Genomic DNA, 20,954 nt, shown 5'->3' with positions numbered 1-20,954 from the left:
GCAAGAGACTGTTACCTGCGGGGTTAAACTAGGGGCATGAGCCTTTGGACGCAGAAGGGCCAGGAAGCAGTGGGCAATGGAGGAGGCCACCTAGGAGTTACTGACAGATGGAAGAGGTGGAGAAGCAAGGCTAGGGGCTGTGCAGCGGGTGTGGGGCAGCAGCGACGGAGCATGGGAGCGAGCGAGGCTGGGGCGCAGGCTAGGGCCCCTTGCCCTGATGGAGCAGCAGAACTGGGCCGGAGAGGCCGCCGGCGGGGGGGAGGTTGACCACTAGAGGCCGCTCTCAGCCATTCCCGCGTGACTGTCGCTCGCCTCCCTTCCGGTGTCTCTCTGTCCGCTGCCGGGGCCTCCGTCTCGTCGGTTCTCTTCCGGTTCCGGTGTCGTCCCCCCCGCTGTCCTGGCTGTAGCCATGGCCGCTGTCTCGCCCCTGTGCCCCGAGGAGCTGCTGCTGCCCAGGGGCGGCCCGGGCAAGGCGGAGGAGCTGGAGGAGGAGCTGGAGGAGGATGACGAGGTGCCGGGCCGCCGGGTTGCGGGGCAGGGAGCGGGGGGGCGGAGCCGTCCGCGGGCTCCATGTGCGAGGCTGGGGTGACCCCTGGGCGTGGGGGCCGCAGGGCAGGGGCCGTTCCCAGCGGCATCTCCCGGGTCTGACTCTCAGCCTCTCCTCCCGCAGCTGGACGAGACCCTGAGCGAGCGGCTCTGGGGCCTGACCGAGATGTTCCCGGAGCGCGTCCGCTCCGTGGCGGGAACTACCTTCGATTTGTCCCTCTCCGTGGCCCAGAGAATGTACCGGTGAGAAGGCGGCGCCGGGGGCGTGGCTGGGTCTGGCTGTCCCTGGCGGGAGTGGGTTGTCGGGGCCGCGTGGCTTTTTTTCAAGTTAGGGTTGGTTATTGGCCGATCATATACCGCGCTGCCGGTGCTGCGTTCTCTGCCCCTGCCACCGGTTGTTGGGTTTGTGTGCGAGCGTCAGTGGGCAGCGCAGATTGTGCTGAAGGTGTGTGTAGTGACGCTACACATCCTGCTAAAGCGTACAGCAGAGTATGGGAGCCAGGACTGGAATAGCAAAGGCGACTACGGATTAGGTTCAGGTGCTTTGGCAGAGCTACGTGGAGTGTGCAAGACTGGAATCAGGTACCCAGGCAGAGCTGTATGGCAGTTTCTCTTGGTTCTCCCTTTGTAGAGGCAGAAGGGGAACAGGGGTCTGTTCCCTATAAAAGGGGAAGGAAAATCAAGATTTTTCTGTCATGATTATTTTTTCTCTCTAGATTCTCCAGGGCAGCTCTGTGGATTGGGACTACCTCCTTCATGATCCTCGTTCTTCCTGTTGTATTTGAAACTGAGAAACTGCAGATGGAGCAACAGCAGCAGCTACAGCAGCGACAGGTGAGCCTGGAACCTCAAGACCCTTTCTCCGTTGCAGTCCATGAACACAGGCTAATACTCTTTGGTTGCCTTGCAGCACAGAGATTAGCAGAGGATGATGGGGTTTTGGAGACATCATAAATCTTGTCTTGCTTGAGTCACCAGGATTCCTCCCCCCCCCCCCTTCTTTTTCTAATACCAGCAGTTTCAAACTCATTTAGCAGAGAGGAGAGGGCTTGATTTCATGTTTAATTATGGTCCATGGGCCAGAGCATAAATTCAGGATGGCATATTATCCTCAATCCACAGCACAAATCTCACCAATGTCAGTGGGAGGTTCACACAGAGATCAAAGGGGCAATACAGCCTTTATGTAGTAACTAAAGTTCTTATTCATTTTTTTATTCCTAGCAACTCTCTCCCCTCAAGGCTGCACTCGCACCCACTACCTCATTCCAGCTGCTAGAGTTATCAGTTAATGGTGACTTTTTTACAGTGGCTACTTCAATCAGATTAAAAGGGGGGAAGGGGAATTCATCACTCTGACTCATTGTTCCAAGCTCTCTGCAGTCAGGCAGCTGACATGGCATTGTTTATATTTTGTTTGTATGTGGAATGTGCTCTTTGCAGCGGTGAGGGCTAAAAGCTGATTTGGGACGGGGGCAATGTTCCCTCTCATTTTTTACATCCATGTGAGGAATTAATTTTGTTATGTGCACCAATATAGAGGTGATGTATGGTGAGGGTGGGTCCAAGGAATTGGAGTGTGGGAGGAGGCTGTGGGGTGGGGGGCAAAGGGCTCTGGCTGGAGATGTGGGCCCTGGAGTGGAGCCAGGGAGGAGGGGCTTGGGGTGCACGACTCCCCCACACCTCTCTCGCCACAGCAGCCTGGGGCTGGGCAAGAGAGCCTCTCCCCACTGCATGCCTGCATAGACCTTGATAGCCTGCTGCACAGTTTAGGGGGAACTTGGGCTGGGGTGTGGGGGAAGAGCTCTTAAATCAGTGGTGGGCAACCTGTGGCCCTTCAGGGTAATCCACTGGCGGGCCACGAGACTGTTTACATTGACCATCCGCAGGCACAGCAGCCCGCAGCTCCCAGCAGCTGTGGTTCGCTGTTCCCAGCCAATGGGAGCTATGGGAAGCAGCGTGGGCCGCAGGGACGTACTGGCTGCCGCTTCCCACAGCTCCCATTGGCTGAGAACTGTGGGCAGCCATGTCTGCGGACGGTCAGTGTAAACACTGTCTCTTGGTCTGCCAGCGGATTACCCTGGCTTAGATCCTGCACAACCTGAGTATATCATGCAGCCATCAAATACATCATAGGCCTGATACAGCTCATGGGCCACATTTGATACCCCTGACTAAGAGTACTGGGGTGAGATGCCTTATTTTCCATTTGCTATCTCAATAAGTCTACAGCAGTTAGCTGCCATAGCAGAGTGGGGATGGTATTGCAAAATGACAGGAGTATTGCACTCTGAGCCCTGCAGAGTGAGATAAGAACGGGCATACTGGGCCAGACCAATGGGCCATCTAGCCCAGTGGATATCCTGTCTTACGACAGTGGCCAGTGCCAGATGCTTTGGAGGGAATAAACAGAACAAGGCAATTATTGAGTGATCCATCCTCCTTTGTCTCAATTATATTTTTGCCCTTCACAACATCCCCTGGCAGTGATTTCCACAGATTGACTGTGTATTGTGTGGAGGACTTCATTTTGTTTTAAACCTGCTGCCTATTAATTCCATTAGGTGACCACTGATTTTTGAGTTATGTGAAGTGGTAAATAACATTTCCTTATTCACTCTCTCCTCACCGTTCATGATTTTATAGACCTCTATTGTATTTCCCCTTAAGTTGTCTCATTTCCAAGTTGAACAGTCCCAATCTTCTTAATCTCTCCACATAACATTGTTGGCTTTTTTTTGTCTGCGGCTGCACTTATTGAGTGCACGTTTTCAGAGAACTATCCAAGCCCTTTCTTGATTGGTACCATTTAGTCCCTATCAGTTTGTATGTGTAGTTGAGATTGTTTTCCAATATGTATTTATCAACATTGAATTTCATCTACCATTTTGTTGCCCAGTCACAAATGTGGAGCCATTACTGGAGGTGCTGAAACTGTGGGAACAGGGAGGGAGGGATGCTATGCTGTTTTCAATCTTTATAGTTAATTTGAATAGTTTTTTTAAACCAGTATCATCTCTTGCAGATTCTCTTAGGACCCACTACAGGGCTGTCTGGCAGTATGCCAGGGGCCCTGCCTCCACTTTCTGGAAAGATCTAACTTCCAAAAGCTGCTTCAGATCCATATCACAGCAAGAGACCTCAACATTGATTCATTTGAACTGTTGGTTTGTCAGAGTGGGCACCCCTACTCCTTTTTTTTTTTTTTTAAACCTTGGGACATGGACCTATCCATAATGGGGCAAAATCCCCTCTCCTGGACCCTTTTTTTTTTTTTTTTTGATGGGCTTCTCCTGTAGTTTCCCCTCCAGATGTCACAAGTTTTTCCTTTTATTCAATGAGTCCATGCAGCGAGCAATTAGAGACTTTAAAGTGAAGAACTCCTGCTGTGGATTCCTTACCTTAGGCCACAAGTTAGGTTTTGGCCAGTTTGTTCAGTAAATTCTGCAAATCAAAAGAAAAACCTGTATTTCTCCTGGCTAAATCAAGGCCAGAAGAGGCCACTGATAGAAAGGAAGGTGTGTATTTACCAAGAGGCAGAGTAGTAAGTTTCATCGAAGTACTGTGGAGAAAACTTGTTTTCAAATATTTTCCTTGCACTTTCTTTTGTTGGAGGAGGAAAGGAGAGCACATTTGGTTGAAGACTGTGCCTGGGTCAATTCTGTTTGCATCATAAAACAACTACATTTCAGAAGTCAGCTGCATACCTTTTTGTATTAAGTATTAAATAAATTCAACCCAAACATGGTGTATTTAGTAGACATCCCTTGTCCCAGCCAGATACTGATGGAAAATTAGAGTAGATGTTACAGCTTTGAACCCAGATGGGTGGTTATCATCTAGTTTTATGTACACAGGGTTAGCTGTGATGGGGTGGGAGATGAGATGGTTCCACCTTAAGACAGCTTAGATAGGTAAGAAGTTTTGGATAACTTAAAGCAATGTCTCAGGAGTGGTATCCTACAGTTACCTATAGTCAACTAGATGGTTCCATATCAGAGCTCAGAAGGTGGTGTCTCCCAAGAAGGCCACAACTTCATAACAAAGAACAATTTATTTTTGTTTTTACATACCATGTTACAGAACAATTCAGCTGAACACACAGAAGTGACAGGACGCTTTATATGGAGATTTTTCCATTTTTAATATTTGGTTAAACAAAATACATCTCTGTAAACAAACCCAAGACAAGGCTATAACAAAACCAAACAAGCAAGAAAACAAACACGGGCTTCCCCACTCCTAAGCAGTGGGATTAGTCTGTTTCCCCTCCCTCTGTCACTACAGCACTATTCCCCAGGGATGTGATCATACAGTTTCCCTTTTCCTGAGCAGCTGGATCACACCCTTTCCCTGGGGGAAGCAGTGACATTAGATACAAATATAGGGAGGCAGCCCTACCATGTTTTTAAAACATCTTTGCATATTGTGCACTGATCCATTGGCTTGCGACTTCCATGCAAACAGGGTCTCTCCAAAGTGCGATTTTAATCAGCATAGAAAATTCTTTTGCTGTTGATTTTTTTCCCCCTTCCCTTTTAGAAAATGGCTTCAAGTCATAAGCAGAATTCCTGCTTGTGATGTGTTTAAAATTTCTGCCAGCTGGTTTTGGTCATTGGAATGTGGTGGTAAGAAGGAAGTAGGGCTCTTGTAGAAATAGACACATTGGGTTTGGACTGTAGAACGTGCAGAAGAGCCACTGCCAGTGTGTCATCAGGAGGTTGCAGCATGGTGACTGTAGGATGTCCAGGGTTGACCACACCACCACTCTTGTCCTGTTGCCACATGGCCTCTGTTTTCTGTTGCAAAGGGAAGGCTTTGGTGGTTTGTAAGTTTAGCTTCAGACAGTTGCTTACCTAGGTGGTTTCCATCACTGTTCTACACTTGCTGTTACAACTGGGAGGACAGCATGTACATTAGGAAATGAGAAACAGTCGTTACGTAGCTTGACCAGGAAGAGTCAATAGTAGTGTGAAATTCATCCCAAACTCACCCTTTCCTCTTTCTGCTGTGGAAGGAATGATTAAACTACACCCAGCACCTGGTGGCACAGAAAAAAAAAAAACAAAGATTCCTACTGGAGTCTCCCTGTCTTAGTCACTTTTCTCTGCAGGAGGGAATGGAGGGTGAGGTGATTAAGCAGTCAGGAATGTCTGTCAGCCAAAACCAAAGTACTAGATTCAGCTACCATGCTAGACAATCTGCCTTTACCATCAGGAAGACTCTCTCATGAACCCTGTACACATCCCTCCCAGTAACTGCTAATGATGACAGGAGGCAGAGAAATCTAGAATTGCAATGCCTTTTTGATTTTGCTTTGCGTAACTCCTAGTTTATTTGTAGAAGAGTTTCTCCACCCTGTTTCTTCCTCTCTCATGGCCATGGCTAGTCTTCCATAGAGGAGGAAAATAAGAGAGAAAGACTCCCTCCTTCCTCTTAAACACCTTCAGTTTTATTCCCTTATCTGCAATCAGCTCCTGAACTAACAAGTGCACATACAGGAACAATTAAGATGTTATATATCACACTAACGAAAACTCCCGGTGGCCTCTCTCACTCCAGATGTGATGCTTCTGAACCAGCCTAAACTTGTTACCACTTCTACTCCCTAATCAGCCTGCCCTATCCAAAGAAGCATCTAAGCCATGTGCATACCAAAATCCTTAACATTAGAGAAGAATCCCCCAACCTACCCCAAGAGTTTCTCTAAAGATGGGTTGTCCCTAACCCTTGGCACAAAACCTCACTAAACAGGAGATTTTACAGAGCACCATACCATTGCTAGTGTTCGACAGTTTCCTGAGAGTCCCCCATGATTTGCAAATGTATCCAGAATAGTTTGCTTTGGGGATAGAGACTGTTTCAGAGAGGAGGCAGCATGCTTGACCCCTTCCATCCAAAGTAGTTTTGTTAAGTCTGAAGGGAGTAGTGTCCAACCACAATTAGTCTTTAAAATACTGGGGCACGGGGAAAGAATCAGCAGAGTGGTCCAAACACCCTATCCCCAAAGCCTATTTTAAAGAGCACTATGCAAGGTAATCAGCTTAAAAGCATAGAGCTCACTCTCCTCTCCTCCTCATTAAAAAGTGACTGGCTTCCTTCCTCATCCATTCTGGCCCCCACAATACCCTATGCCACTGTCCTATTGCACCATCCATACAGAAAAAAAAAAAAAGAGACCAATGAAAGGAAGTTCCAGAGGAAAAGAACTAGGGCACCCATTATCCAGGTCACATGTCAGCTCTCCAGCTCTGATGTGCTTCCACCTCTTCTGGCACCACCAGCAGAAGTTCACAGTTCTTTCCTCTCAGCTGATGTTTCAAAAATTTCCTGTGGAAAGGAGAAGGGCAAAAGTGAGGTGAAACAACAACAAAATCCAGAATAAAGTAGTATTGGCTCTGCAAAGCCTTTAGTAGTAAAGACTTATTAAATAAGCAGATGTGACAAAAATACATAGGAAGATAATAGGTGAAGGTCATTTTTTACAATCACTTTTCTGACAACTACATATTAGAATTCTAACTAGATCCATACATCACATGGCAGGTTATTTCAGAACCACAGGGGCATAGCCTTAACTTCATTATTAGAGTTTACAAAAAAAAAATCTTGCCCGTTCTCCAGGGTCACGCACACCTATTCTTGTGAATTGGCAAGATGTAGCGTGACTGAAGTAAACTGACTACTTTAAAATTGATGAGATTGCTGATCTCAAACCCAAAGCACTCCCCCCCCCCCCCCGCAAGGTGGGGTGACTGGTAGGAAACAGAAGGATGACATGGTAAACCTAGTGACACAGAATGATTACTGGCAGCCTATGAACTGGGATCTGATGCATTTTTTCAGCCTCTCTGGCTCAGTGATTTATCCAGTAGCAAAGATAGGAGGACTTATATAAAGGAAGTTTTAATTTTCATATTATTTATTTTGCCAAAAAAGGTTCCCAAAATGTTACACACAGGAATCATTCACTTAATGCTGAAATGCAACAGTTTTGAAACTGAAACATTAACCATTCCAAACCAGCAGTACTAAACAGCAATCATAGGAATGAATGAATTCTCTACTGGAAGTTACACACATGGAATTTTAGGTTGTTAGGATGTCATTCAATTCACTAATTCTTGATTGGCATGACCAGCTCCACAGACATTGCTAGAGCACAGTTCCCTGAACTGGAATCAATTTGTCTGGGGCATCAAGGCTAATCATTATGGTTTTTGGCACGTGAGGAGCAAATGCCACAAATCTTCATTGACCATGAATGGTCAATTTTACACTCTAATATGAAAGACATGGAAAATTTAGCACCAACACAGAAGTGCCACCTGGATCTCAGAAAGAACAGGAAAATGGGAAGAGCCTCATTAGCCACTGTAGAAACTGTTTCAGGAAAAAAGCTGCATTTTTCAAATTAAATCCTCTCTCTGTTGGACACACACAATAATGGAACCCTATCAAGTGCTCCCCATCTAAAGAAACATGATAGAGCATGGTGGGTTGGTCTATTATACGTGTCACCACAGATTAACCATCAGGGAATCTACAATCATCATGGTGACAAAACCAGCAGCCTTAGGAAGGAAGCCCAGGCTCTCCTGAACTTTGAAGTCTATTAGCTAAAATTGTTTTCTTAGCTTCACAGAAATGAGACTCATGAGGTAAGATCCAGGAGGGGCATATGAATTTCATTCCCATTCTTCAGTCTTTGCTATCAGAATTCATGCCACTCTACAGTGGCAGTAAAGCATGAACTGTATTGTACCAGATACTAGGCGTTAAAGGCAGATCTTTAATCTGTAATGGGGCTAGGTGTAGGGGATTAGGATGGAAGAAGACTCACCTGAGCTCACTTTCACCTCCAATCCACTCCGGCATCTTGAGTTTGGAGTCAAGATTGTAGTAGGTGCCTCCCACCTCCCGGACGCAGATCCAGTGCTGTCGTTTAAGGGGGAGCTTCAGGGGACCCCAGCAGAGGCTGGAGGGCAGATTCATGATGAAGCCCATCACATTTGAGAGGGCAATGACATTAACATCCCTGGTCAAGCAGAGAGAGCAGAGATGGTATTCAGTTATTTCTCTTACTTCCTCTGTTATAGACCCTAGCACGAGGCAGCTAATCTCCCAAACTACAGCAAGTAAAAGCTAGTTCTCAGTACCTGCGCTTGTCCCACCAAACTGCTTCATAGCCTTTGGTCTGAAGCGCTGCCATGATGACATTCACATCGTAGTTCCCGTTTCCCAACATGCTCTTCTTGTGCGGTGTCACCATGGTGTTGGGAGACAGTCTGTGAACACAGAGTGAAAGAATACTGTTGCACGAGTTCACTGTATCCATCTCCCACATCCATATTCTAGTAAAAAGTGGTACTGGTTGTTGTACCTGTATCCCATTCAGTTTTAATACAAAGTTCAGCTGAAACGTGATTTTTCAATGGGAAGGTTGTACAATCCAATTTATTATACATCCTCACTGTTCAAAATCCCAATTGGACAACTGGCAGAGCCTGGCATCTTCAATGTGAAGAAGTCTGTTCTCTCTTACCCAACAGGCAGAGAAATTGACAAGGTATTGGTTCAGCCTTGACTCAAAAGGGTAATGTCATTCAGATGGGAAGCCTCCAAACAGTACCGGTATTGACTGGGTCTGACCCTACTAAACTCATAAGAAAGGATGAGCTCACAGCACCCAGAGCAGTTGGGCTGCTGGTATGTTTTCATGTTTGCCAAGGAAGAAGTACTCATGTATATAAAATCCAACACTGTGGCATCTGAGAACCTATTAAAACAAGCAGTACCACCACTAGATGGACCAACTGTCAATGCTATTACAGTAATAGCTCAACAGCTAAGCTTGCTGGTGAGTAAATCTCTCTTCGCTGCCATTTAAACATTCACTCAGAAGCTTGCCTAGACATTATTTGTTTATATTATGACAGCACCTCAACAGCAGCTAGGTACTGTACAAACAAACAAGACACCCTGCCCCAGAGAGCCTACACTCTATTAACAGTGCCCACATTTATACGAGAGCTGTAAGACTACAACCACTTTTGTTCTTTCCAGAGGAGTAGAATTCAGAGAACAAAAAGGAAAGTGGTCAGGTTGTGTAAGTATGCGGAGGTCACACACAAACTGTTACCGGTGAGTAAAATTTCCTCGAGAACCACCTCTATGTATTCCTACTTGTGTGCACACCTAGCATGTGGTGTAGAACCCACAGAAAGATAGATCAGCTGAGTTTAATTACACAAGGAATGCAGAGCTGCACTCCCAAAACCAAGTACGCAATCTAGATTCCAAGGTGTACAAGTACAGCTGTGTACATATACATGCAGAATTCCAGGTATCTCTCCTACAGATTTATAAAACAGAATAGTTATGGAAATATGACACTGATGTGCAATAGCCTTAATGGAGTGAGCCCCAAGACCATAAGGTACTGTCATCCTGGCTAATCAGGTCTCAGAACACAAACTAGTCCTCTTTGACCCAATGTTGTGTGGATATGCAAATAAAAGACTCTGCATACCCTAGATGTCAAATCTAACTTCTTGTGAATAGGAATACCAGGACATGAGTGGTCTAGTTCAGATGGAAGCCTGGCCCCAAATTTTGCTATATATTTGGGATGAATATGTAGGACACATTTTGTCTCTATGGAATACAATGAAGGGGGGGTTCAACTATTAAAGCCTGTAGTTCCATAACTCTTCTTGTAGATGTGATTACAGTTACAAAGGCTGTTTTTGGTGACTGGTAAGGACTCAAAGGACAAGTCACTAGTTTTGTCACCACCAGGTTTAGATCCCATGTTCAGTAAGTTCATTGGTGGGGATACACTCACCAAACCTCTAGGGAATCTAATGACATACAGTGAGATGACTGAAGACAGTGGAACTGTCAACTGAAGCACAGTATGCTGAAGATGGCATGTAGTTCTTCAACCTCTCCTTGCCTTCAGTTAAGTTCAGCAAGTAATCCAAGATAGATACAATGGAGGCAAAGCATGGAGACAGGTTCTTTTCCACTGCCCATATGCAAAACCTTTTCCACTTCTGAGAAAGATCTTTCAACACAAGCCCAGTCCAGTAAAAATGCATCCATGATTAAGTTTCTGTTCCTGTACTGGAACAAAACCACCAGCACTTTTCATTGCTGACTACTGATGGACAGCTCCACTTCTTGATCAGTATGTTAATTATGGTCCACTCTGAAGACTACTCATGATAGTATTGTAGTCTGATTTAAGATTGGAAAAGAAAAGCTGTTACAGTCAAAGAAAGATATATGGGTGAGCCGGATACCATTCTCATGGGACCGACTGCTGCTCCTCAGAAGAGTAGCTATGGGGAAAAAGAAAGGTTTCAGAGTAGCAGCTGTGTTAGTCTGTATCCGCAAAAAGAACAGGAGTACTTCTGGCACCTTAGAGACTAACAAGCTTATTTGAGCATAAGCTTTCATGGGCTACAGCCCACTTCATCGGATATGAAGTGGGCTGTAGCCCATTAACTCTTATGCTCAAATAAGCTTGTTAGCCTCCGAGGTGCCACAAGTACTCCTGTTTTTATTTTTGTGGGGAAAAACACCTCCCTGCTCATTGATACAGAATACTGCTATTGTGTTGTCAGCATAGGGGTACTACACAAACCTTGATCAATGGCAGAAAGGACTTTAGGTCACATCCCCTGACATGAAGTTCCAGAACATTTATTTATGAAGAGTTTGGCTTTTCACATATTCCAGACTATCAGATTCCGCTAATGGACCTCCAGCCCAAATTAGATTAATCTGCAATGACTACTATAGATAGAGATAGGGAATCAAAGGGGATTCTCTTTAGTATATTGGTGGAGTTAAGTGACTTTCATAGTAGTATTCACAAGCGCTCCCATGAAAATGTAGGAAAAGCATAAAATACTTTGAATTTTATCATAAAAATCAAGACTATTGACAGGGTTATTTCTTTTCATATTTAAACAAAAAACTCCATATTTAAAAAGTTATTCAAAACTGCTGCAGAATTTACAGCACAGTGTCACAGATCATAGGGACCTAGCTGCAGAATTTAGATCCAGCTTGCCAGAGTATACAGGACCATGCCTGTGTGAAAATATAGAGGCAATAATATTTCATTCATAAATGAACACCAAGAGTCACTCATTTGATCAAAGAAGAGCATGGGAAGTAGACATAGGCTCTAACTTGCAGTTGTTTTTAACTTTTTGGACAGATCAAATTTTTTTTTTTCATTTTACCTATTTTTCAGTCCTCTCCTACCCACCCCACTCTCAGGCCAACCACATGACCACAAGGCAAACAAAGTATTTTGATGGGAATAATTTACCTTTAAAAAAAAAACAAACCAAACCAAACACAGGAAGGGAGAAATTTGGGAAACACTAGGAAAGAGCATTGGGGAAGGAGAGATAATTACAGCTGGCCTATTACATAAGGGCATCTGCAGCTGAGTCCTTGCACCCCAAAGTGGCAGACTGAACAGTATGAGGGACAGGAAATGGTGGTGTTCGGGGGGGTTCCATCATTAATATAGGAGATGTGTGTGACAGAACAGAAAAGATGCCATGTCAAGCCTTCAACAGTGTCAGATTCTGAACAACCTCCCTCTCCCCCTTGCCATTCACACAAAGGCTATTTCAGATACTCATCCCAGCAATAAAGGGCAAAAAGGGAATTAACAATGCCAGTGCAAGGTGCTCCCTACCTCTGGAAAATCTCTTGCAGTGTTTCCCGGGTGAAGGCGTTGCTGTCCTGGAAGACATTATTGAGGGCATGGAGAGCACACAGCTCCCTACGCTGTTTCTCATGGTAAATACACAGTGGTGCCAGCTGTGGTGGCTCAGGAGACTCCAATTTGGTTTTGTCACCTTTCCATGGCACGCAACTCATTTTTTCATAGGGTAGTTGTGAGAGGATAGTGAGAAACAGAGGAGTCTGAAGTTTCTCCCCCTCTCTGCAATCAAAACAAGAGCCCACTGATCCCTTCTTTTATAGGCAAATCCTGCTTCCAGCTGGCAAACCCTCTTGTGCTTCAGTTTGTTTAGTAATTGATTGCTTGCAAAAATAACTTAGGAATCTGTAACATTTTTTCCCTCCCCCCTTCCTCCGCCACCCCATAAAAAGTTGCTGTTGGGGTATTTCCTTCCCCAAAAATAGCAAAATAAGATTTAAATCCACTTAGCATCAGGATACCAGCTGGAATTTATCACATCGCTCCTTTTCTTCCATCTCCTTTGGTCTGTAGCGCTGCTAAAAAGGATCCAGAGCAGGCTGGGAAGAAATGCCCACCCCCAGGAAGCCAAACTAGGTAAGATGAGGCCAGTCACAGAGGCCGTTTGCAGGAGCCTCGGGGGCGTCTCAGCTGCCTTTCTCCATCCCTTTGGGAGTGGCTGAGTCCTGAAAAGCAGATGCCAAGGGCTGGGGAGGGAAACGGCCTCTCGCAAGGCGTGAGGGCGGGAGCTTCTCGCCAAGTCCTGCCACGCTCCTAAGCAGGGAAGAGAAGCCCCGATTAGCCCGTCAGAAAAAGCAGTGGCACAAAGCGCACCGGGCCGGGCCAGGTTCCCGGGGGGGGCCCGCCCGAGGCATTTCTACCCCGACCCCCGGAGAGCAGGGAGCGGGCAGCCCCCACCCTCTGGTGCCAAGTGCCAGGGCGCCCCCCGCCTGCGGGGCTGAGGCACCGTGTGGCCGGGGAGCGCTCGCCCCGCGCAGGGGGCAGCAGCGGGGCAGGGCCCGTTCCGTTCCCGGGGGGGGGGGCGCTCCCCACATGAGGGCTAAGCCCGAGGAGAGCTGGGGCACGGCGGGACCGGGCTGCTCCCCAAGGCGGGGGCCGATCCCGCCCGGCGGGGAGATGCGGCGGCCGCAGTGTCGCCCTCCCGGGGAGCCCCCTACTCACCGCCTGCCGGCCCCAACCTCCCCGGATCAACAGCCACCCCCCCAGGTGTCCCCGCGCACGCGCGCGGCCAACCCGCCCCGCGTAAGGCGCGTGCTCTGGCCCTGCCCCGCACACGCTTACGTAGCCGGAACGCTCAGGGCGCCGTTCCACGCGAGTGGTGACGTCACTGTTCTCTGCTCGCCTCATGTCGGGCAGCTGTGCGGAGCGCGGGCCTGGCTCCTCGCGGCCAGGGAGCACGAGCCTGCGCAGTGCCCTGCCAGTGCACAGAGCCCGCAGCCTGGCCATGGGTTAGTCACCCACTACGTCAGCCTATGTTGCTTGGTGCCCTGCTAGTGTATCGACCCTGTAGGCCACAGTGTATGGACCGCACAGGCCGCTATGGATTACGCACCCCTTGTATTGGCCTGTCCCTCTGCACCGTGCCTTGCCACTGCACAAAGGTTGAGCTGCAGCCTGGGGGGAGCTGGGCTCTCAGCACTACCATTTAACAGCTCCTGTAGCCTTGCATGGTGTTTTGGATTTGCACCGAAACTACAGCCTATGGATAGCTTAGGGATCCCCTTGCTCTAGCTCCCCCAGTCTTCACACTGTTCTCGGATTGCATCTTTTGGAGGCCCAAAGCAAGAATATTTTGTGAGGCAGGCCCCATACATAATGCCATAATAAAAAGTGAATAGAGGGCCCCCTTTTGTTTCTTTGGGCCTAAGCAATTGATTAGTCTAGTTATGCCTAGTGCCAGCTCTGGGTTGCATCGATATTAGAATAATAGAATATTAGGTTTGGAAGAGACCTCAGGAGGTCATCTAGTCCAATTCCCTGCTCAAAGCAGGACCAACACCAACTCAATCATATTGCAGCTTTCTAACTCTGACACTTTTTGTTTCCTCCTTTTGCACATTCCTCCCTTCATACGTGATGTAACTAACATGCAATAACTAATACTTTCTACTGTGGTGAAGAACTGTAAAGAAGAGTGTGAGTAATTCGTTGTTGCTGGGTTGCAGTTTTCTTTATTTTAAATTAAACCAGTGTCTGGAATGTTGCAAGCACAGTGCTGGCAGGGAGCTGATATCTGGATAACATGCTTAATTAACCCTTCGGATACCTCTGGATTTACGGTGGGAACATCTTAAACTGGCAAACACACAATCTGCATATATAGCTCAGCCCTAACCTGGAGTTACTTCTCTGGGTGTGACTAGGGTGGCCAGATGTCCCGATTTTATAGGGACAGTCCTGATTTGTGGGTCTTTTTCTTATATAGGCTCCTATTACGCCCCACCCCCTGTCCCGATTTTTCACACTTGCTGTCTGCTCACCCTAGGTGTGACAGAAGTTCGGTTTCCATAGGGATATACCAAATCAGATCCAGTGATTTATCTAGTTTGATATCCTGTTAATGACATTACAATCTGGGAGCATTATAATTCTGTTGGGAAGTTAATTATAGAAGGTAAGGTGGTGTCATTTGATTTGTAAAAATCTACAAAATCATTATTTCAATGGTGTCACCCTGTGCAGCATAGCAAAGGGGACTCAATCCCTAACCTTGATCAAACATTCTCAGCTCCAAGCCCTCTGGGTGGAGGAAATGTTGATAGTATAATGTTGTTGGAAGTGGGTTGAGTTGGGTATCATTTGAAACCCTTTCTCCCATGAACACAATGGTACCAAACATGACAAACCCATGTATTTATACCTGCTCCTGTATTTTCCACTTCATGCATCTGATGAAGTGGGTTCTAGCCCACAAAACCTTATGCCCAAATAAATGTGTTTGTTTCTAAGGTGCCACAAAGACTCCTTGTTTTTTTTTAATGGTGTTTTTTAATTATACTTTAACACAAGTATGTCATAACATGCAGCCCTCACATAATTAAACTGTGACCATCAACTGACAGGACTGTGTTATTAGTTAATGCTCAGAATATGATAGCTGATTGATTTTTTTTAATGTTACAGATTACTGTGCATGGGAGGAGTGCTTCCACTTGATTTGCCATCATCAGCAAAAAGAGAAAGGTTCTATGGTATTGATTATCAGCTCTGCTTATTACACCAAAAGAGTTGTAATGAGGCACTAGTTATGTCCGCATGCAGCCAGAAGTTACTGGAATCCATCCACAAACATATGCATAAAGTTACATAATGTATATTACATAACATAATGATAATCCCAAAGTAATTTATTACAAAATCTATGTTTTTTCTTTGGTCTTGATCAATTTTAGGCATCAATGGAGAGACAAAGAGTGCTGACTAGTGGCTGAATCTTTGGAGAATACTAATGTAGAGGACCTGGGGCCATGGTGAGGACTGTGGGGCCAGGTGAGGAAGCACAGAATAGGTGGGGGATGGACAGAGTGAGGCACATGGGGCTGCTGGACGGTCATATAGTCTGGTGTTCAGAAAGGCTTGTGAGAGGGACAGATTGGGGCGGGGGCACTGGAGCTACTGAGGTGACAGCCAGGGGCTGAATGGGAATAGGAGTGCAGGGACACAGGGAAACCAGGAGGTCAAGGACACATGGGGACAGAAGGAAGGAAGGTGTCTCAGTGAGGGTGCAGGAGGGTGGGAGTGGCTGAGTGGGAATGCAGGGACACATGGGGACGGGGGAGGAGAGGTGCAGGGATTCATGGGAACAGGGGAAGAGGAGTGGCTGAGTGGGGGTGCAGGAACACATGAGGGAGTGGGGTGCATGGACATACGGGGACAGGGGCAGATGTGCCTGACTGAATGAGAGAGGTTAGGGGTCAGCCAGGGTCTGTGTGAGGGAGGCTCCCCAACTCCCTAACAATCCCTCCCCTGCTCCCCAAAAAACTTGTTCCATATTTCTCCCACCCACACCCAACAACCCTTCAGGTTCACTCCCAGACTCCTTCCCACCAATTACTTCCTGCAGAGATATAGGAAGAAGGAGACACACATCAGGGCCCAAATGGTGCTCTGGGTGATCACTACTTCCCACCACCCAACACAGACGTAATGAGGTTAAGTGGTGTCCGTATAAAGAAATGTAAACTACTGATTATTCCTCAAGAAGGGCTTTTAATGACTTATCTTTTAATGACTTACGGCTATAAATGCAAAACAGAATAGGAAAAGAAAAATTAAAGACCAGTTATCTTGATGACCTATGCCTAAAGGCCTAGCCCATCAAACCCACATAGGAATGTTTTTTGGCTGCAGCATCTCTTAACCACAAGTTCCAAAGGTGGTTTCAAGAAGCCGTACCCAGGGGCATGACCTATTATACCATATAGGAGTCAACATAAAATGTTGTCTGGTGGTAGGCATCTTTTGACCACAAGTTGCAGCTTAATTTTGCAAAGCTTGCTTTTTAAAGATAATTTTGCGAAGCTCATTTTATAAAGCTTCCGGAAGTTTTAGGCCTAACACTGGCAATACCATTGTTCATCTATAGCTTGACAACACTCTTGCTCAAATTAATCACACTTCCCTCTCCCTCAGCTCCTTTGTTACCCCTCACTTCCCCAAGCCTTTGCACTGCTTCTGAGGGGTGCAGGAAATACGTTTCTGTATTATAGTTTAAATGCATTATTATTCAAAGTTCTGTATTAATATGCCTAGTAAGGAATCTCTTTGTCAAGAAACATTTCCTGAATCTTTTTTGTTGTCTGTATTGTTACAGCCATACTTACTGACAGGTATTTTGAAATAAATTACTAAAATAATTGCAACTGGCATGATTATATTGTGTTATTTAGACAAATAAAATATTGTGTGCAAAATTTTTGTTTAGTGCAGAATTCCCCCAGGAGTAAATAAAGTATTCATAAGAAGCTGATCGGTATTCTTACAAATAGGCCAGACAATGGGGAACCATCTTATCGTAGCATGCTCCAGCCTGATCAGGTAGGGTCTAACAAAGAACCCTCAAAATCACAACTCTTTTATATAGGGTGACCATATAGAAAGTGTGAAAAATCGGGACAAGGGGTGAAGGGTAATAGGTGCCTATATAAGAAAAAGTCCCGAATATCGGGACTGTCCCTATAAAATCGGGACATCACCCTACTTTATACCCTTTAACTAACAAATGATGTCAGAGACAGTTACAACTTTAGCTAACAAATCAAGTCAAGACAGTTCCCCCCTTTATTTCCAATTTTACAATCTCTTTTCTCCCCAAGGTCTTTTCTTCTTATCTCTTCCCCTCCTGCCTACTTACCAACAGCTTTTTTGTCACACCTCAGTTCCCATAGGCTTTACTTTTAAGATAATACTAATATGTGTGGTGAGAATGTCCATGCTGGTTCCTCTCACAAGCACCAGCTAACCCCCTATTCTGCCCCAGGCCCTGCACCCATCCAATCCCAACCCGGCACCCCCACCCCATCTCTTCCTACCCCTGCTCCACCCCAGGCCATATTCCCACTCCACCTCCTCTCCCAAGCCTCCACCCCTGCCCCACCTCTTCCTACCCAGTTCCACCCCCTCCCCCGAGCATACCTCATCCCCCAAGTGCACCCCCCTGCTCTTCCTCCCACCCCAGCACCTCTTGCAGGCAACAGAACAGCTGATCACAGTGGGCTGGAGGGAGGGGGAGGACTTATTTGGCCAGGCTGCAGGCGGATAGGAGGCACTGGGGGAGCAGGAGTTGGCTGACGGTGGGTGCTAAGCTCCCACTAATCTTTTTCCATGGGTTGCTCCCAGACAAGATATAGAGCCTTTCACACACACCTCCAGGTCACTCATTCATTACAATCCCAAACTAGACATGATTTCAAAATGTTACCATACAATGGCCACTCAGTATCCTAATATGAAGTGTTAGGGATTTCAGTCCAATTACTAGTGAAACAGGACTGAAAACGAATACTACATTTAGCAATAATGTATTCTCCATGTTGGCAGTCTCAGTTCAGTCTCAGACTAAATGATCTACTGAAAATAAATCTCTTTTTACACAATCATAGAATTGGAAAGGACCTCGAGAGGTCATCTACTGTAGTTCCGTGCACTCATGGCAGGACTAAGTATTACCTAGAGACAATCCCTGACAGGTGTTTGTCTAACCTGCTCTTAAAAATCTCCAGTGATGGAGATTCCACAACCTCCCTAGGCAATCTATTCCAGTGCTTAACTACCCTGACAGTTAGAAAGTTTTTCCTAATGTCCAACTTAAACCACCCTTGCTGCAGTTTAAGCCCATTGCATCTTGTCCTATCATCAGAGTTTAATGAGAACAATTTACCTCCCTTCTCCTTTTAAGAATCTTTTATGTACTGCAAAACTGTTATCAGGTCCCCTCTCAGTCTTCTCTTTTCTAAATGAAACAAACCCATTTTTTTTCAATCTTCCCTTGTAGGTCATGTTTTCTAGACCTTTAATCATTTTGGTTGCTCTCCTCTGGACTTTCTCCAATTTGTCCACATCTTTCCTGAAATGTGATGCCCAGAACTGGACACAATACTCCATCTGAGGCCTAATCAGTGCAGAGTAGAGCAGAAGAATTACTTCTTGTGTCTTGTTTACAACACTCCTGCTAATACACCCCAGAATTATGTTTGCTTTTTTTGGCAACAGTTTTACACTGTTGACTCATATTTAGCTTGTGATCTACTATGACCTTCAGATCCTCTTCCGCAGTACTCCTTCCTAGGCAATCATTTCCCATTTCGTATTTGTGCAACTGATTGTTCCTTCCTAAGTGGAGTACTTTTCATTTGTCCTTATCGAATTTCATCCTATTTACTTCTGATTGTTCCTCCAGTTTGTCCAGATCATTTTGAATTTTAATCCTATCCTCAAAGCACTTGCAATCCTCCCAGCTTGGTATTGTCTGCAAACTTTATAAGTGAACTCTCTATGCCATTATTTAAGTCATTGGTGAAGATATTGAACAGAACTGGACCCAGAACTGATCCCTGTGGAACCCCACTTGATATGCCCTTCTAGCTTGACTGTGAACCACTGATAACTACTCTCTGGGGACAGTTTTCCAACCAGTTATGCACTCACCTTATAGTAGCTTTATCTAATTAGTATTTCCCTAGTTTGTTTATGAGTAAGTCTTGTGAGACAGTATCAAAAGCCTTACTAAAGTCAAGATATACCACATCCACTGCTTCTCCCCATCCACAAGGCTTGTTACCCTCTCAAAGAAAGCTATTAGGTTGGTTTGACACAATTTGTTCTTGACAAATACATGCTGACTGTTACTTATTTTACTATCTTCAAGGTGTTTTCAAACTGATTGCTTAATTATTTGCTCCATTATCTTTCCGGATACTGAAGTTAAGCTGATTGGTCTGTAATTCCCCTGGTTGTCCTTATTTCCCTTTTTATAGATTGGCACTATATTTGCCCTTTTCAAGTCCTCTGGAAATCTTGCCCGTCTTCCATGACTTTTGGAAGATAATTGGTAATGGCTTAGCTATCTTCTCAGTCAGTTCCTTGAGTATTCTAGGATGTATTTCATCAGGCCCTGGTGACCTGAAGACATCTAACTTTTCTAAGTCATTTTTAACTTGTTCTTTCCCTATTTTAGCCTCTGATTCTACCTCATTTTCACTGGCATTCACTATGTTAAGACGTCCAATCACTACTAATCTTTTTGGTGAAAACTGAAACAAAAAAGTCATTTAGCACTTCTGCTATTTCCACATTTTCTGTTATTGTTTTCCCTACTCCCCCTTGAGTAATGGGTCTACCTTGTCCTTGGTCTTCCTCTTAATTCTAACGTATTTGTAGAATGTTTTCTTGAAGGCGGGAGGATGTCTGTTTCAAATAATGAGATAAGGAAAGGTTTCTAAAAGGAGGGCCTCTGACTGATAGGGGTGACTACAAATGGCTTTCTCTCAACAAAAAGAATCTGTCTTAAAAGGAACCATAGGTACCAACTCCATGGGTGTTCCAGCCCTGGATCACTCATGGAAAAAAATTAGTAGGTGCTTAGAATCCACTGGCAGCTAAGCTCCTTCTCTCCCACCAGCGCCTCCTGGCAGCCCCACTGATCAACTTCTCACCCTCCTTCCCAGCACCGCCCGCCCACCCCCCATGGATCAGCTGTTCTGTGGTGTGCAGGAGGTGCTGGGAGGGAGGAGGAGGAGTGGGGAAGGGGCATGCTCGGTGGAGGGGGCGGAACTGAGCAGGAAGAGGTGGTGTGAGGGTGCAGCTTGCGGGAACAGATAAGGTGGGGGCTGGGCCTGGGGCAGAGAGGGTGCGAGAAGAGGAGGGGTGGGGGGTTGGGGTGGGATGTGGTCGGTGCCTGGGACAGAGCCAGGGGTTGGGGTTTGAGCTCTCCTGGCATCTGGAGGAAGCTGGCACCTGTGACAGCTGGGAAAATTGATACCCTGGTCATGAAAGCTGCTGAATACCTAGAAACCCAGTGGAAGTCAACAAGAATTATGGGTACTCAGAAACTGACCAGAAGGTTGTATTAACGAAGGTCACAGAGGAACTTCTTGTTAGAGCCAGGGGCGGCTCCAAGCCCCAGCACGCCAAGTGCGTGCTTGGTACGGCAAGCCGC

At 46.0% G+C, this 20,954-nt stretch overlaps 2 protein-coding genes across 2 annotated transcripts; one reads left to right on the top strand and one right to left on the bottom strand.

Annotated features, from left to right (window-relative positions):
* The first annotated feature begins 365 nt into the window (after positions 1–365).
* On the top strand, positions 366–4,294 carry TOMM22 (translocase of outer mitochondrial membrane 22). Its single transcript, XM_050917718.1, has 4 exons — positions 366–511; positions 671–789; positions 1,263–1,380; positions 3,572–4,294. The coding sequence occupies exons 1-4, from the start codon at positions 410–412 to the stop codon at positions 3,644–3,646; spliced, it is 414 nt and encodes a 137-aa protein (XP_050773675.1). The 5' UTR covers positions 366–409; the 3' UTR covers positions 3,647–4,294.
* A 287-nt stretch (positions 4,295–4,581) lies between these two features.
* JOSD1 (Josephin domain containing 1) lies at positions 4,582–13,010 on the bottom strand. The gene is made up of 4 exons (XM_050917691.1): positions 12,272–13,010; positions 8,706–8,834; positions 8,390–8,584; positions 4,582–6,876 (listed from the first exon to the last, which is right to left on the bottom strand). The coding sequence occupies exons 1-4, from the start codon at positions 12,454–12,456 to the stop codon at positions 6,777–6,779; spliced, it is 609 nt and encodes a 202-aa protein (XP_050773648.1). The 5' UTR covers positions 12,457–13,010; the 3' UTR covers positions 4,582–6,776.
* Positions 13,011–20,954: the final 7,944 nt, after the last annotated feature.

The sequence above is a fragment of the Gopherus flavomarginatus genome, chromosome 1, assembly GCF_025201925.1.
Source record: "Gopherus flavomarginatus isolate rGopFla2 chromosome 1, rGopFla2.mat.asm, whole genome shotgun sequence".
Lineage (NCBI taxonomy): Eukaryota > Metazoa > Chordata > Testudines > Testudinidae > Gopherus > Gopherus flavomarginatus.
Note: the sequence above shows the minus strand (reverse complement) of the source record. Positions and strands in the feature narration are given on the sequence as shown.